At 42.0% G+C, this 14,348-nt stretch overlaps 1 protein-coding gene across 9 annotated transcripts in view; it reads left to right on the forward strand.

Annotated features, from left to right (window-relative positions):
- The window catches only part of foxj3 (forkhead box J3), a 79,372-nt gene that overhangs the window by 23,686 nt on the left and 41,338 nt on the right, over nucleotides 1–14,348 (forward strand). For all 9 annotated transcript variants that reach the window (XM_033048412.1, XM_033048414.1, XM_033048406.1 and 6 more), the window contains exon 2: nucleotides 5,104–5,566. In XM_033048412.1, the coding sequence (XP_032904303.1) occupies nucleotides 5,249–5,566 (318 nt within the window). In that variant the 5' untranslated portion in view covers nucleotides 5,104–5,248. The remainder of the gene's footprint in view (nucleotides 1–5,103; nucleotides 5,567–14,348) is intronic.

The following is a 14,348-nucleotide window of genomic DNA, read 5'->3' on the forward strand; positions in this document are numbered from 1 at the left end:
TACAAGATTAAAGGTGGTCATTTAAAACTAATGTGTGGCAACTAATTCTTGCAGTGGGTGGGATTCCCTAACCCAGAGGATTGTAGCGGCTAGATCATTGGCGGTATTTAAAGAGGAAGTAGATATATTTTTGAGAGATCAGGGGATAGAAGGCTATGGAAAACTAGCATAGAAGAGATGAGGCTTGTGCAATCAGTCAGATCATGTTGAATGGCGATGATAGCTTTATGGGATGAGTGCCCAATCCTGTCCTTAAATTACTGAAGCACTCCATTTTCTGTTTCTGTTGTGTATATTGGTTAAATGTTGTACCTTCACAATTGAACTTTTATGGCCATATTTTTATCTAAATAAAATTGTACAGGTAATTTAGTACTTGTCAACTGTTAATCAGCAAGCTGTATTGAAAATTGTTCCTTTTACGTTGGCGAAAAAATGGTAGTCTCATCTCTTGAATGTTGGCCATCTGTTTCTATGATCAGATTCAACTACAGCATGAATTAATTGAAAAACATCTCCCTGTTCTATAATCCTTGAAACAATTGGCCAATTATCTGAATTGGATTCGTAGACCATATGGTTCTAAACTGCAAATTGACTCTTGATCTGGAAATTGGCAAATATATGAGATGCCAAATATAAAACAGGGCTTTCTGTCTCTCCCTTCGGGGGAATGCGACTTTTTTGTCGTATCCCCCTTCTCTTCCCCTAATGGCGGAGCTGGCGGCCTCCAACCTGCGACCGACCTCGAGGCTCCGGAGGTTGAGCCAGCCAGGACTTACCAACGCGAGGCTGGCCGTCTCCGAGCTGCGGCGGCGTTCAGGCAGCAGCACGACTCGGCGCTCTGGTGAGGGCGGACGGCGTGGGGCTGAGACACTCCTGTGAGGGCGACCCGGCTCCTGGCTAGAAGGCGCTCCCGTGAGGGCGGACCGACTTCCGGCTAGAAGGCGCTCCGGTGAGGGCGACCGGCTCCCGGCTAGAAGGCGCTCCGGTGAGGGCGGCCCGGTGCGAGGCTGAGACGCTCCCGTGGGGTGCGGCCCGGTGCGGGGCGGAGACGGTGCTCCGGTGGCCTAGGCGGCGTTCTGGCGGCGGCGACCTGAATCCGGGGCTCGGCCGTGGGCCAGTGGACGACATCGTCGGGAGCTCGCGGGTCTCAGGCTGGTGCCTGTTTTCCGGAGCTCCCGTGGCAGCAGCTGCGTCCGCTGGACTGGAGGGCGGCAGCTTCGACCACCCCCGGGCCGCGGAGCTTGAACCGCGGGACTGACTTACCATCGCCCGGTGGGGTATCGCCTCAGCGCAGAGGGAGAAGAGGAGGGAAGAGACAGTAACCCTAAGACTTTTCCCTCTATCACAGTGAGGAGGTGCTTGGTGAACTCACTGTGGTGGATGTTAATTTGTGTTTATTGTGTGTTGTTTATTATTACATGTATGGCTGCAGGCAACGACATTTCGTGCAGACCGAAAGGTCTGAATGACAAATAAAGGATTCAATTCAATTCAATCCAATTCTGTTCCCAAGACCGGCATGCCCTGTTTTGACAAAAACAAAATCTGCCTGCTCCTCTTCTCCAACACCAAATCTCAACCATAGAAACATAGAAAATAGGTGCAGGAGTAGGCCATTCGGCCCTTCGAGCCAGCACCACCATTCAATGTGATCATGGCTGATCATCCAGAATCAGTACCATTCCAGCTTTCTCCCCATATCCCTTGATTGGGTTAGCCCTAAGAGTTATATCTAACTCTCTCTTGAAAACATCCAGTGCATTGTCCACTGCCTTCTGTAGCAGAGAATTCCACAGATTCACAACTCTCTGGGTGAAAAGGTTTTTTCTCATCACAGTCCTAAATGGCCTACCACTTATACTTACACTGTGACCCCCGGTTCTGGATTCATTGAGATCATTTTGGTGTTGACTAACAATGCTGCACCAACCATTGAGCTGGAAGTAAGACAGGACAAATGGCTCTAAGCAAACAGTCTCTCTTATACTGCAAAGATGGTTTGCTCAAAAAAATGCAAGCTATTCAAGGAATGGAGGTAACACAAACTACAGCAATTTCTGCCAATGAAAGTAAGGTTATAGTAAAACACTGATCTGCCATACATGGGACTTTGGAGCTGGACTAGTAGATGTTCCTGGTTATTGGATGTCATTCCAATTGAGGCTCAACATACATATATTCCACTGTTTAAAAAATAAAATAATTAGTTCATTGTCTAGTTCAGAGAAAATGGTGACTAAAATGGAGTGGGAAACATACAAGCACTCCAGCCTCAGCTCTGGCAACAATCCCCCCTCCCTCCCCTCATATTCCTAACTCCTGGTGTTCCAGATGCTGACCCATTGTCCAGCTGTGTCCTGGCTGTACTCTGGATATCTATTTGTAGCCATTCGCACTCTGCGCCCTGGCCATCACACCAGACTAATGAGTGAGCCAGAGGTCAAACCATGAGGATTTCTGGAGAAAAAAAAATGGGTTGCTGATTATAGGAATTTTATTTAATCCCCCCCCCCCCCTCCCCCGATAGAATTGTAGTGAATAGTTGATGCCTGAGATCAATTACATGCAAAAAAAACTCTCACTTTAATATAGTTATGAAGTTTGATCAGTGGAGTAACCCAATCAATTCCCCACTACAGCACCTTGCCCCTACTTGAAGACTCATTTAAAAGTGAAGCTTTAAAAGTAAGTGGTTGTTGGAAAACTACATTGATGGATGACGTTTTTGGGTGTGGAATTACAAATCTTTGGAACAATGCACATTTTTTTAAAGGATTCACTTCAGATTTGGGTGTGTACAAGGTGCAGTATGATGAGCATATTGGTATTTTGATTTGCACTGTTCCATTTCGGTGACACTTTGCACGTGAAGACATAAAAGAGAGTGTCAGCAATGGTGGGATGGTAATGTGTTTTGTCTGGTTAAACCTAGCTTTCCGTCCTCAGAAACTGTTGGCTTATTGGGCGTGTAAAGGCATTAATATGAAGGAAAATAGCAATTGTGGCCAATCCTTACTCCACTGGTTGTAATTAATTGGGTGGGAAGATGAAACTAACTTATTTCAAATGTTGCATGGTTAGTGCAATCTTTGAGCTCAGTTGTGCGTCAATGAAACACAATGTTGTGCCCGTGGGTAAAAAATATAATTAATTTTATTCCTCGTCTATTTATTTCCACGTGAATACCTTTATCACCTTGAGAGTTCATTTCTTCTACTCCTTTCTGCCCTCTAGTTCCTGTACAGTAAGCATAAAACTATGTCTGCGTATTCTATCCATTCTTAAATCTAGTTACTTTTGTCTTCCACGTTCTTACCGATTTATGTTGGTTTCTTAGATGATTGTATTCAGAATTATTATCTTAATTTGAAAATTAATTTGTGACTTGGCTCTCTCTGACACTTAAATTTCTCAATGTCTGTGTACCATTGTGTGACCACTCTATCTTCTCACCTAATTCCCCAGGTAGAACATTCACATGTTTCCATCCTAGTTTCTGGAGCCAATACTTTGCCCCATATGCTGAACTATTTAATTCCTCACAGGGTATTCCCTGCCACAGAGGGCAGTGGAGGCCAAGTCACTGGATGGATTTAAGAAAGAGTTAGATAGCGCTCTAGGGGCTAGTGGAGTCGAGGGATATGGGGAGAAGGCAGGCACGGGTTATTGATAGGGGACGATCAGCCATGATCACAATGAATGGCGGTGCTGGCTTGAAGGGCCGAATGGTTTCCTCCTGCACCTGTTTTCTATGTTCTATGTTTCTAAGGTAGGTACCCCTTACCTTGCCTTGGTCACCTTTCAGAAAACATTGCTTGAATAACTTTTACATTGCTTTTTTTGTTTATACAACATTATAATATTACAGGTATGTCCAAACTGCATTGTTACTTGTCTCCCAATTACCATGTCTTTTGTATTACATCTTTGTTGTTTTGAACAGGGAGGGAGGAAGCACAAACAATTGGGATAGTTGCCTATCTTCATTCTTTTGTGCTTCCTCTCTGCTTTTCCTGTTCATCCTTGACCTAATGAATATATCCATGTGTAAAATTCATGCACTCCTTGGTCTGGAAAAAATCAGTGTAGTCATGAGCAGAACAGGGTTTTTTTTTTTTAATATAAGGGGGAAACTGGCTGAATTATTGAAATTGTGTAAAGCAAGACCAGGCAACTTGAGGTTTAATTGTTGGTTGGGGAGAGTTGATAGTGTTTGATGAAGAGGGCAAAGAATTGCACACTTCTACGTGAACAGTTACTCTGGAAACCATAATTCCAAGATTCTCTATTCAGTTGTCCACACATATTGCCACACTTGCAAAAAGGCCTTCAAGTACATATTTGCAGCTGAATTCCGGAACCAAATTGCAGAAAAGTGATCATTATTCTCTAAGCATTGTGCTAATTAAGGCACAGTCATTTCTGGGCATATTCCACCTTAAATGACATAAACACATTTTGTAACCTGTACAGAAGTGTTACCATTCAATATGATCATGGCTGATCATCCAACTCAGTATCCTGTACCTGCCTTCTCTCCATACCCCCTGATCCCTTTAGCCACAAGGGCTACATCTAACTCCCTTTGTCAACATTTGTCAAAGTATTCAAAGACATACCAAATCTCTTTTAAACTTCTATGAAAGTAGAAATGCTGACGAGCCTTATTTGAGATTGCATCTTTGTACTGGGGCCCAAGACAGGCCATCTGAGATATTAATGCTCAGGAATTTGAAGCCGCTAACATTCTCTACCATCAACCCACCGATAGAAACTGGTGTTTTTTTTGTTTTTTTTGCTAGTGTTTGATCTCCCAACTTCCCCTTTCTGAAGTCAATTTACTGTCACAGAATTGGTTACCAGTGAATAACTTAGTAAATTTAAGATTAAGATCAGATCAAATGCGGATTAAGTTTGACAACAGATAAAATTGTTTGTCTCTCCAGCCAAGATTTTTGTATATGGTGAGAAAGACTAATGACATGGTTCCCAGTTACAATGAATTTTAATGCAAAGCCAAAGTTGATTTTATTGAAATTAATTGCTTTCCAATACATTTCTTGAACTAAATTATAACCTTCTCTTTTATTCTTCTAGAATAAGACAACTTCCCTTCAGTCTGCAGAGGATTAAGAAAGAGTCTGGGGATTATCTGCAGTGTGGCTTCTGTGTTGGACGTGGAAGATCTATTGTGTGGGTTTCAAACTCATTTTGGGAGCTGGTGGAGAAGTGATACAACACAATGACGTCAGAGCTGGAGAGCAGCCTGACGTCCATGGATTGGCTGCCACAGCTGACAATGAGGGCAGCCATTCAGAAAGCTGATGCTGCTCAGAATGTGGCGGGTGGTGGCGTTACAAAGAAAAGTTCCCTTCTGGACCCAAACACTACCCTGGACCAGGATGCACAAAACAAAGACGGCAAACCGCCATACAGTTATGCCAGTCTCATTACCTTTGCTATCAACAGCTCCCCAAAAAAGAAGATGACACTCAGTGAGATCTATCAGTGGATCTGTGACAACTTTCCCTATTACAGAGAAGCTGGCAGTGGTTGGAAGGTAAGTTTCTGAAAGATTGTTCCATTTCCTGGGTGCTCTCTAAGGGGAAAACAAACACCTCTGACTTGGACCTTCAGCTCGGCTGAGATGGGATGCCACAATGGCTGTTATGATGGGTGGAGGCATCATCTGTTATAATTCTAAATGTTGTACTGAGCTGGAAGGAAAAAAGGAATGTTCATAGAGCTTGGCATGGTGTATGGTTGGAAAACGAATTATTGCAAGTTATGGGAAGGCTTTTGGCATTTTTGCTCTCCCTTATCACTCGGCTAGCCTGTCACTTGCTACCTTGTTCCCTGCGCTAATCTGTGAAATGTACAAAATACTGGAGAGTTTCAGTGTAACAATAGTCCTGTAAATTACCAACTTTTGGGATGTAAATCCTGTCCCCTACCAAAAAAGGTGTTAAATTGTGAGAATTACATTAAGAAAAAAAGAACAGCAGACCTATCATCTATCTCATTGGAGAACCTTAGACTATCTATAATTGGATTCGTTTTAATTGGACTTCATCTTGCACTAAACGTTATTCCCTTTATGCTGTATCTGTACGTTGTAGACAGCTTGATTATAATCACATGTAGTCTTTCCGTCAAATGGATAGCAGGCAACAAAAAAGCTTTTCACTGTACCTCGGTACACGTGACAATAAACTAAACTGATACTGGTTTACACAGAAGGGCACAAATTGTTGGAGTGAGTAAGGCAGCGTGTCAGGCAGCATCTCTGGGAAACACTGATATGTGACTTATCAGGTCGAGACCCTTTGACAATATTAAGTTCACGTTGCAGGTTTACACAAACAATTTTACAACTGTGGCAATGTTTTTCATTAAACCTTAGTACCAGATATCATTGAATTAACATCAGTTTGAATTCATATGGACTCTACTATGAAGTCTGTGTTCATCTTTTTCAGACAACAAGGATTTGTGTGTGTGTTTTGTGCCAATTTCATCTATAGAAGGCCAGCCCATGCAGAAAAAAAATGATTTTGATAATTTCTTGGATTGGATGTGCTGTAGGAGGAGAGATAAACGCCCTTCAAATAGCTTAACTTGGCATTATCCCTGGTTATTGACAAATGCCAACCATTGGCAAGAGATCTGCATCCAGCAGGGCTCTTGTAACAAAATAGTAAATGTTAATGACCAATTAGTTATTGGCTTTCGTCCTCTGTTTAACGAGTATCCAAATTAGGTTCTTCAGTTGTGCTCCATTTGATCTTTGATAATTTGCAAGAAGCAAGTAGAATGTTTAAATGTATTCACTTGTGAGAGGCCATGATACGTAACTGGTTTAGTTTCTTAGTGAATCCAATTAATATCATATAAACTGCCATTTTCTGGGTTTTTCTCCAAAATAACTTCCCCAAACAAAAAAATTAAGCAATTTGAATTCTAGCCTTTGGGATGTGCACCAATTGCAGGAATTGAATGGATGTCGGGATGCCAGACACAAACATGCCCTCAGAGAGAAATTCAGGATAGAGGAATCGGGAGATCTACTGTAAGTGGCCATCTTGGTTAGTCCCAGGGGCGCACTGCGTTGGGTGCTCAGAGTTAATAAAAGTGAGACTGAGATGTAAGCAAAACTTGACCAATCACTTCAACTACTGAAAGAAGCATGCAATTCCTCAAAGCCATGTAATTATAGAAGATGGGCAACCCCTGACTGCAGAGATTACATGCCGAGGAGTCTGTGAACTTGTTACACTGGATTACTTGGCACAACACACTTCACCCCAAGTCCTTAGGTAAAAAGTAGTGCGCTCCCTCAGAAGGTGTCCTCCAATGTTCGCTTGCACCCCTTCCATCATCTTGTCACCAGATACAGGGAGAAAAAGGCATTTGGGCATATCCAAAGACTCTGCCTTGTGATGTAAACCATTAATTCATTTATACTCTTGCCTAGGTTAATTGCAACAGTATTAACTTTAGTTTGGTACTGACAACAGGTATTATGCATTCCCCACGGGGTTCTTCCATGATCATTTATATTTATTTAGGGAGATTTGAAGATGTTTGGGAAATTTGGAATGAAGCAAATTCATCAAATTTATATCATTTAAGTAGTATGTATTCAACATCTTGGGTGTCGATTGCTTGAGATCTTAACCTAAAAATTAGGGCCTGACCTTTCAGGTGAGAAGGTACTAAATATTTCTGCAACAAAGACACAAATCGCTGGGGTAACTCCATGGATCAAGCAGCATCTCTGAAGAACATGGATAGGTGATGCTTTGCGTCGGGTGAAACATTACCTATCCATGTTCTCCAAAGATGCTGCATGACCTGCCAAGTTACTAAGTTTAGTTTATTGTCACGTATACCCAGGTACAGTGAAAAACTTTGTTGTGTGTTAACCAGTCAGCAGAAAGACAATACATGATTACATTCAATCCATTTACAGTGTATAGATACATGATAAATGAATAATGTTTAGTGCGAGGTTAAGTCAGCAAAGTCCGATCAAGGATAGTCCAGGGGTCATCAAAGAGGTAGATAGTAGTTCAGCACTGCCCACTGGTTGTCCACTCCAGCACATTGGGTTTTTTTTGTAAACCAATAACTGCAGTTCCTTGTGTTTATAAATATTTCTGCACACAGAATGATGTAAATTTGGAATTCTGTTCCACAAATGACAGTTGATGCAAGTTCATTGTAAATTGGAGTTACCACAGGCATACTGGTGTGGACAAATGGAAGGTACATGGAGCTGAATAGCAGAACAAAACTAAGATGCTTGAACGATCCTAAATTTCCAATACCTTTTCCCATGGGATCAATAGTATTTTTAATTTTTAATTCATAAAATGTTGTAGTTGTAACATTGTGGTATAAAAACAGGGATCAGAGTTGAAAATTGGTCAAGTGAAGTCCAGTGACAATTTAATAATATAGTTTTAATAAAAGTAATGATTGCACTGGTACATGGAAAATGTATTTTGTTCGAAGAATGCCAAAGTATATTTTGTTGTGTGATGATATGAAGAGTAGTGAAAAAGATCAGGCAGAGTTTGCTGGCTTTCCAGGCCCAATTACAGTTTGGTCTCTGAGTTGCAGGAAGGTATCTTTTGGAATTGCATGTGAGCAGCTACCTATAAGAGAAGCGGAAAGTGAAATGCTTAGAGAAAAAAAATAAAGCGTGACTGCCCCATAGGAACACAAAGCAACAATTACTTTATGGTATGATGGGTGTCACTAATATTGTTCATATCACAAAGGATATTAGGTTTCCTCGGTTGGCAATTCTTTGAAGCATGATTGTGATCAATTGCTATTTTGGAACGTGAGCGTACATTTTTAAATATCACGTCAACTATTATTGGAGGTAATGCTTTGAGTATGAATTTAAATGGTCACCATTTGCCTGTTCAACTCAATGTAAGATGGTCAGGCTTGTGTCTGAAGAGCAACGAGGAGTTTTGTTGGCCAATATTGCTCCCTCAATCAGGGCAACCAAAGCCATACAGTTGATCATTCATCTCATTTGCTCTGCATTTGATTATTGAGTTTATTACCATAATTATAATAACTACCGGTTCTGCGGTAATTTATCGATGGTGAAATGCTACGTGATCTGCTGAGTACGTAAATAAATGTAAATCATTTTATTGGGATAACCAATCATTTTAATAAGTGAGGAAAATTGAAATGGTTGAGGGAGAATCTATGCTATGTTTATCTGGTGAGTTGCAAAGGATGCACACAGTAACTTTTGTGGTTTGCAGACCCAAGACTGGAGCTGGTAGAATCTAATGCCATATGTATACTGCATGAAGTACTTAGTGGGTCAAGCAGCATCTGTGAAGACAAAGGGATGGTAATATTTTGGTTTGAGTTCCTGCATCAGGACTGAATGTAGAGGGAAGATAGCGAGTTTATAAGAGGTCTGTATTTCTTTAGGATGTGAGAGGAAACCCATGCAGTTAGTGAATTTGCAAACTCTGCATTGACGGCACCAAAGGTCAGGACTGAATCTGGGTTCAAGGAAATTTGAGCCAGCAGCATTAACTGTTATACCACCATTCTGCCATTTAACTCAATTGTCTCATTCCTCCATTCAACTCATTTGTATGGCGTCTGGTCCTTTGCATGATCAGAGTGACATGATTACCACAGTAGTGCAGGGAGCAGATGGACAGGCAGGTTGGAACCTTGATCTGAAACATCAGTCATTTCTTTACCTCCGCAGATGCTGCTAGACTCGCTGGGTTCTTCCAGTGGTTTGATTTTAACTCTTGTAGTATTATTTGTATTGAGTGATTGAAAGATATAACACGGAGACTTCGGCGCACCAAGCCCACGCAGATCATCAATCACCTAATTCGACTAGTTCTATATTATTCCACTTTTGCAATTACTCACTATGCACTAGGACCAATTTACAAGCTATTTCCTACAAACCCCACGTGTCTTTTGAATGTAGGAGGAAATTGGAACACCCGGAGGAGACCCATGAGGTCACACAGTGAATGTGCAAACTCCACACAGACAGTACGTGTGACCACGATCTAGCCAGGATCTCTGGTGCTGCGAGGCAGCAGCGGTACCACTGTGCTGCCCTAAGTGCTTCTGATATGTGGGTTGTTTTCAAAGCAGTAGTTCTTGTTGTTCAAAGTTGTTGCCCTCATTGTGTTTTCCTGATAAGTTTTTTTTTAAATCACACAAGTGAATTGTATGGCAAATATATCTATAACATGGGATGTAGCTCATGATGGCCAAAAGTAACCATGAAAAATTTGTTTGATGCCTATTGTTGCAATCGTGAATCGAACTGTGTAAAGGACACAAAAAATCCTGATGATTTATCATTTCAGCAAGATGAATCCCCTTTAATAACGTAATCTCTCCTTGGTTTATTTACGTGCCTCTAATGATATTGACTGCTGCAGTCGTGCGATTTGTGTGGTTGCCAGTTAACTGGAGCTAACCAAGCCAGATGGCCATTCCTTGTACATGCCCACCCAAAAGCTGTGAGACTGCTTGTGACATATCATAATTCTGACCATTTCCATGTGACTTTAGTCCAGCCTAATTTAGTAGCACTGAAATTGAATTCTTGCCCTGGTTATAGTCAGCAGAATCCTAGAATGTTGCTGATCTGTGGCATTATCAATCTGTGCATAAACTCACCAGGTAATTGAGGGAATACCTTACAACATATCTTGATTTCTTCTATAAATATGGTGCAATAGTGTAAAGCTTCTATTTGGCCCTTGGGCATATCAACTGAATCCCTGTCCTTTCTATACCAGTAATAGGATTACCTGTCTTAGGTCATATTCCTTTCCACGTACCAAATAGTTCTCTTATGACTCAACTGAAAGAGACTGACCTTTGCACTGAAATGTAGCAGATCTGTTTGCTTTGTGCGTCAGTATAACTTGCGTAACAACTTTATTACCATAACCTCTGTAATTGCCTTCATAATGCTTATGCTTGTATGTCTGTCTGTTCCATACATCACTATGGTGATCACATCACTTTGATCTTGTAAAGGAAAACACCAGGTATCAAGCAGGAATTAGGCATTTGAATGAAAGGAAGACATTGTGAGGCAGCCTGCAGGCTCACAGTTCCATCAACCCAGATTTAATAATGATTTTGGGTGCTGTCTGGGCAGAGTTTGCATGTTCACTAACTGCATGGGTTTCCTCCAGCAGCTCTGATTTCCTCCCACATCCTTAAGAAATGCTGGTAGGTTAATGGGCTGCTGTAAATTTCTCCATAGTGTAGGTTAAAAGCGAGTTGATAGGAATGTTTGAACGGGAATAAACATCAGAGATAGTGAGAAATAAAGGGGGAATGGGACTTGTGGGATTACTCCCTGGGAACGGATATGGATCCAGTGGGTTGAATTGCAGTCTTCAGTTTCATTACAATTATGAGAAAAGGTTGAACCTTGACACTCTTTCATCCAAGTTCTGTCTCGAATTGAGCCATTTTTGGTTCACAGTATAAAACTGTTTACGCCATTGAAAGAATTTCCTGAATATTGACTGATGCATTTTTCAATATTCTTCAAGTATTGTTGCAATATTTAATCCAGAGGTACAATCGCCATATTCACTCAGACGTTGAAACCACATTAGTTGGTCATCTAAATTGCTCTACGTTAGTAGCACACCTACCTTCAGTCAGCCTCTGGCTATCCTGCACAACCTTGGACCTTCATTGGTATTTTGAAATTAGAAAATTAAAATTGCTACATCTTGCAAGTTGTTTGGTAAAGGTAGAGATATAGAAAAAGGATGTAACCTGCGTAGCCCACTTTCTCCTCCGTTAGATTTGCGGCAGGTTTCTGAAGCCGGAGGGCGGCTGAATGAAGGGAAAAGAAGGGGGGGGGGGGGAGAGAGAGAGAGAAAACATAACGTGACTTCTGTTGTTCTGGCAAAATGGAAAATCCAGCAAAGCTCTGGAACCAAGGGTGCCTCAAAATCAGTGGTGTACCTGTACTTGCTTTTAAGGCTATATCCATAACTTTGCCATTTCCTGCTTCTTAGGCAGTGCTGTTACCAGACCAAACTGTGATGCATCCCAATAGGAAGCTTTTTGCTGAGCATCTGTAGAAATTGGTAAGAGTTGTTGGAGACTTGACGACCTTCCTTGGTCTTCAGAGGAAATAAAGGCATCGATGTTCTTTCTTGGCCATGGCATAAGTGTGGTTTGACCAGAACAACCGTTGGTAATATTGGTGAAGTTTGATCAAAAAAGAGAAAGTGAAAATTGGTGTTCAAGATGCTCTTGTTACAAACATAGGAAAAGCTATCTTTTTAACAATGAGCTGCCCACAGTCAGCATTTATATAGAGGAGTGTGATTTACTGATGGGCTGTTACATCTACTCTAAGGCATTGTGTATGGTTGCATCTTTCCAATAGTTACCTATCTGTAAACATTAGATTGCTATTGGTGACTTTGCTGATTAATGGAAGTCACGTTTGATCATCATATAGAAATTTAAAGCACAGGAGAAAGCTATTGGTTACACATTCAGGCCTGCCAATAAAGGCTCCAGCCTAATTCTAGTTTCGGGTGGTACAGTGGCGCAGTGGAGTTTGCACGTTCTCCGTGGACCACAGGGTGTCCTCCGGGTGCCCAGTGTACTCCCACATCCCAAAGATGTGCAGGGTTGTACGATAATTGTAAAATTGCCCTTGGGGTGTAGGGAGTGGATGTGAAAGTGAGATACCATAGAACTAGCTTGAATGGATGTTCGATGGTCAGAGCGGACTCGATGGGCCAGGGCCTGTTCCCATGCTGTGTCTCTAAACTAGACTGAAAGCCTCTCCAGTTGGAGCAAAACAATCAGCAGATTCTGGGAAACTGAAAACAACCAGAAAAAGAATAGAAATACTCAGTCGAGCAGCATCCATATGGAAAGCAGAAGATAGTCACAAAATGCTGGAGTAACTCAGCGGGACAGGCAGCATCTCTGGAGAGAAAGAATGGGTGACATTTCGGGTCGAGACCCATCTTCAGACTGATGTCAGGGGAGAGGGTGATAGATAGATAAGGAAATGTAAGGTGTGAAAACAAGATAAATGGGATGGAGATCAAGGAAAATGTAGAATAGATCATTATTAGCTGGGAGAAGGAAACAACAAAGCAAACAGAGATAAAATGAAGTCGGAGACAGTCTTACTGGTCAAAGAACTGGGAAGGGGGAGGGATGGAGAGAGAGGGTTACTCCAGCATTTTGTGTCTATCTTCGGTTTAAACCAGCATCTGCAGTTCCTTCCTACACATTCCGTACGGAGAGCAACAGAGTTATTGTTTCCAGTCATCGGAACTGGAATGGTTCTACATTGCCATGATGGAGAGTTGATAAAACAGTATCTATGATGTCACAGTTTTCAAGCTAACAATTAGTTACACCGGGCAAACGCAATGCTAGCATTTATTTCAAGAGGGCTAGAATATGAAAACGGGTGTAATGATGAGGCTCTAAGGCGCTGGTCAGGCCGCATTTAGAATATTGTGAGCAATTTTGGGCAACATATCTGAGGAAGTGTGTGCTGGCTCTGGAGGGGGTCTAGAGGAGGTTTACAAGAATGATCCCAGGAATGAGTGGGTTAACATATGACGAGCGTTTGACGGCATTGGGCCTGTACTCGCTGGAGTTTAGAAGGATGGGTGGAGGCCTCATTGAAACTTACTGAATAGTGAAAAACTTGGATAGAATGGATGTGGGGAGGATGTTTCCACTAGTGGGAGAGTCTGGGACCAGAGGTCATAGCCTCAGAATTAAATTGTTCCTTTAGGAAGGAGATGAGGAGGAATTTATTTAGTCAGAGAGTGGTGGATCTGTGGAATACTTTGCCACACACGGCTGTGGAGGCTGTCAATGGATATTTTTAAGGCAGAAATAAAGAGATTCTTGATTAGTACAGGTGTCAGGGGCTATGGGGAGAAGGTAGGAGAATGGGGTTAGGAGGGAGAGATAGATCAGCCATAATTGAATGGCAGAGTAGACTTGATGGGCTGAACAGCCTAAAGGGGCTGTCCCACTTGGGCGACCTAATCCACGAGTTATGGCGAGTTTGCCCTCGACTCATACTCGCAGCATGGTCGGCACGAGCTCGTAGGAGGTCTTTGTAACTCTCCCTCATGCTCGAGAGTAGTCCCCGTGTACTCGAGACCTCAGCTAGGTCGTGGTGTATTTTTCAACATGTTGAAATATGCACCGGAGTAAAAAAAGGTCGCCATGGAAAAAATCGAAACTTTTTACTCGTAGGTTTTGTCGTAGTAGGTCGGCATGTTAGCCGTAGGTAATCG

This window comes from Amblyraja radiata, chromosome 31 (genome assembly GCF_010909765.2).
Source record: "Amblyraja radiata isolate CabotCenter1 chromosome 31, sAmbRad1.1.pri, whole genome shotgun sequence".
Classification (NCBI taxonomy): Eukaryota; Metazoa; Chordata; class Chondrichthyes; order Rajiformes; family Rajidae; genus Amblyraja; species Amblyraja radiata.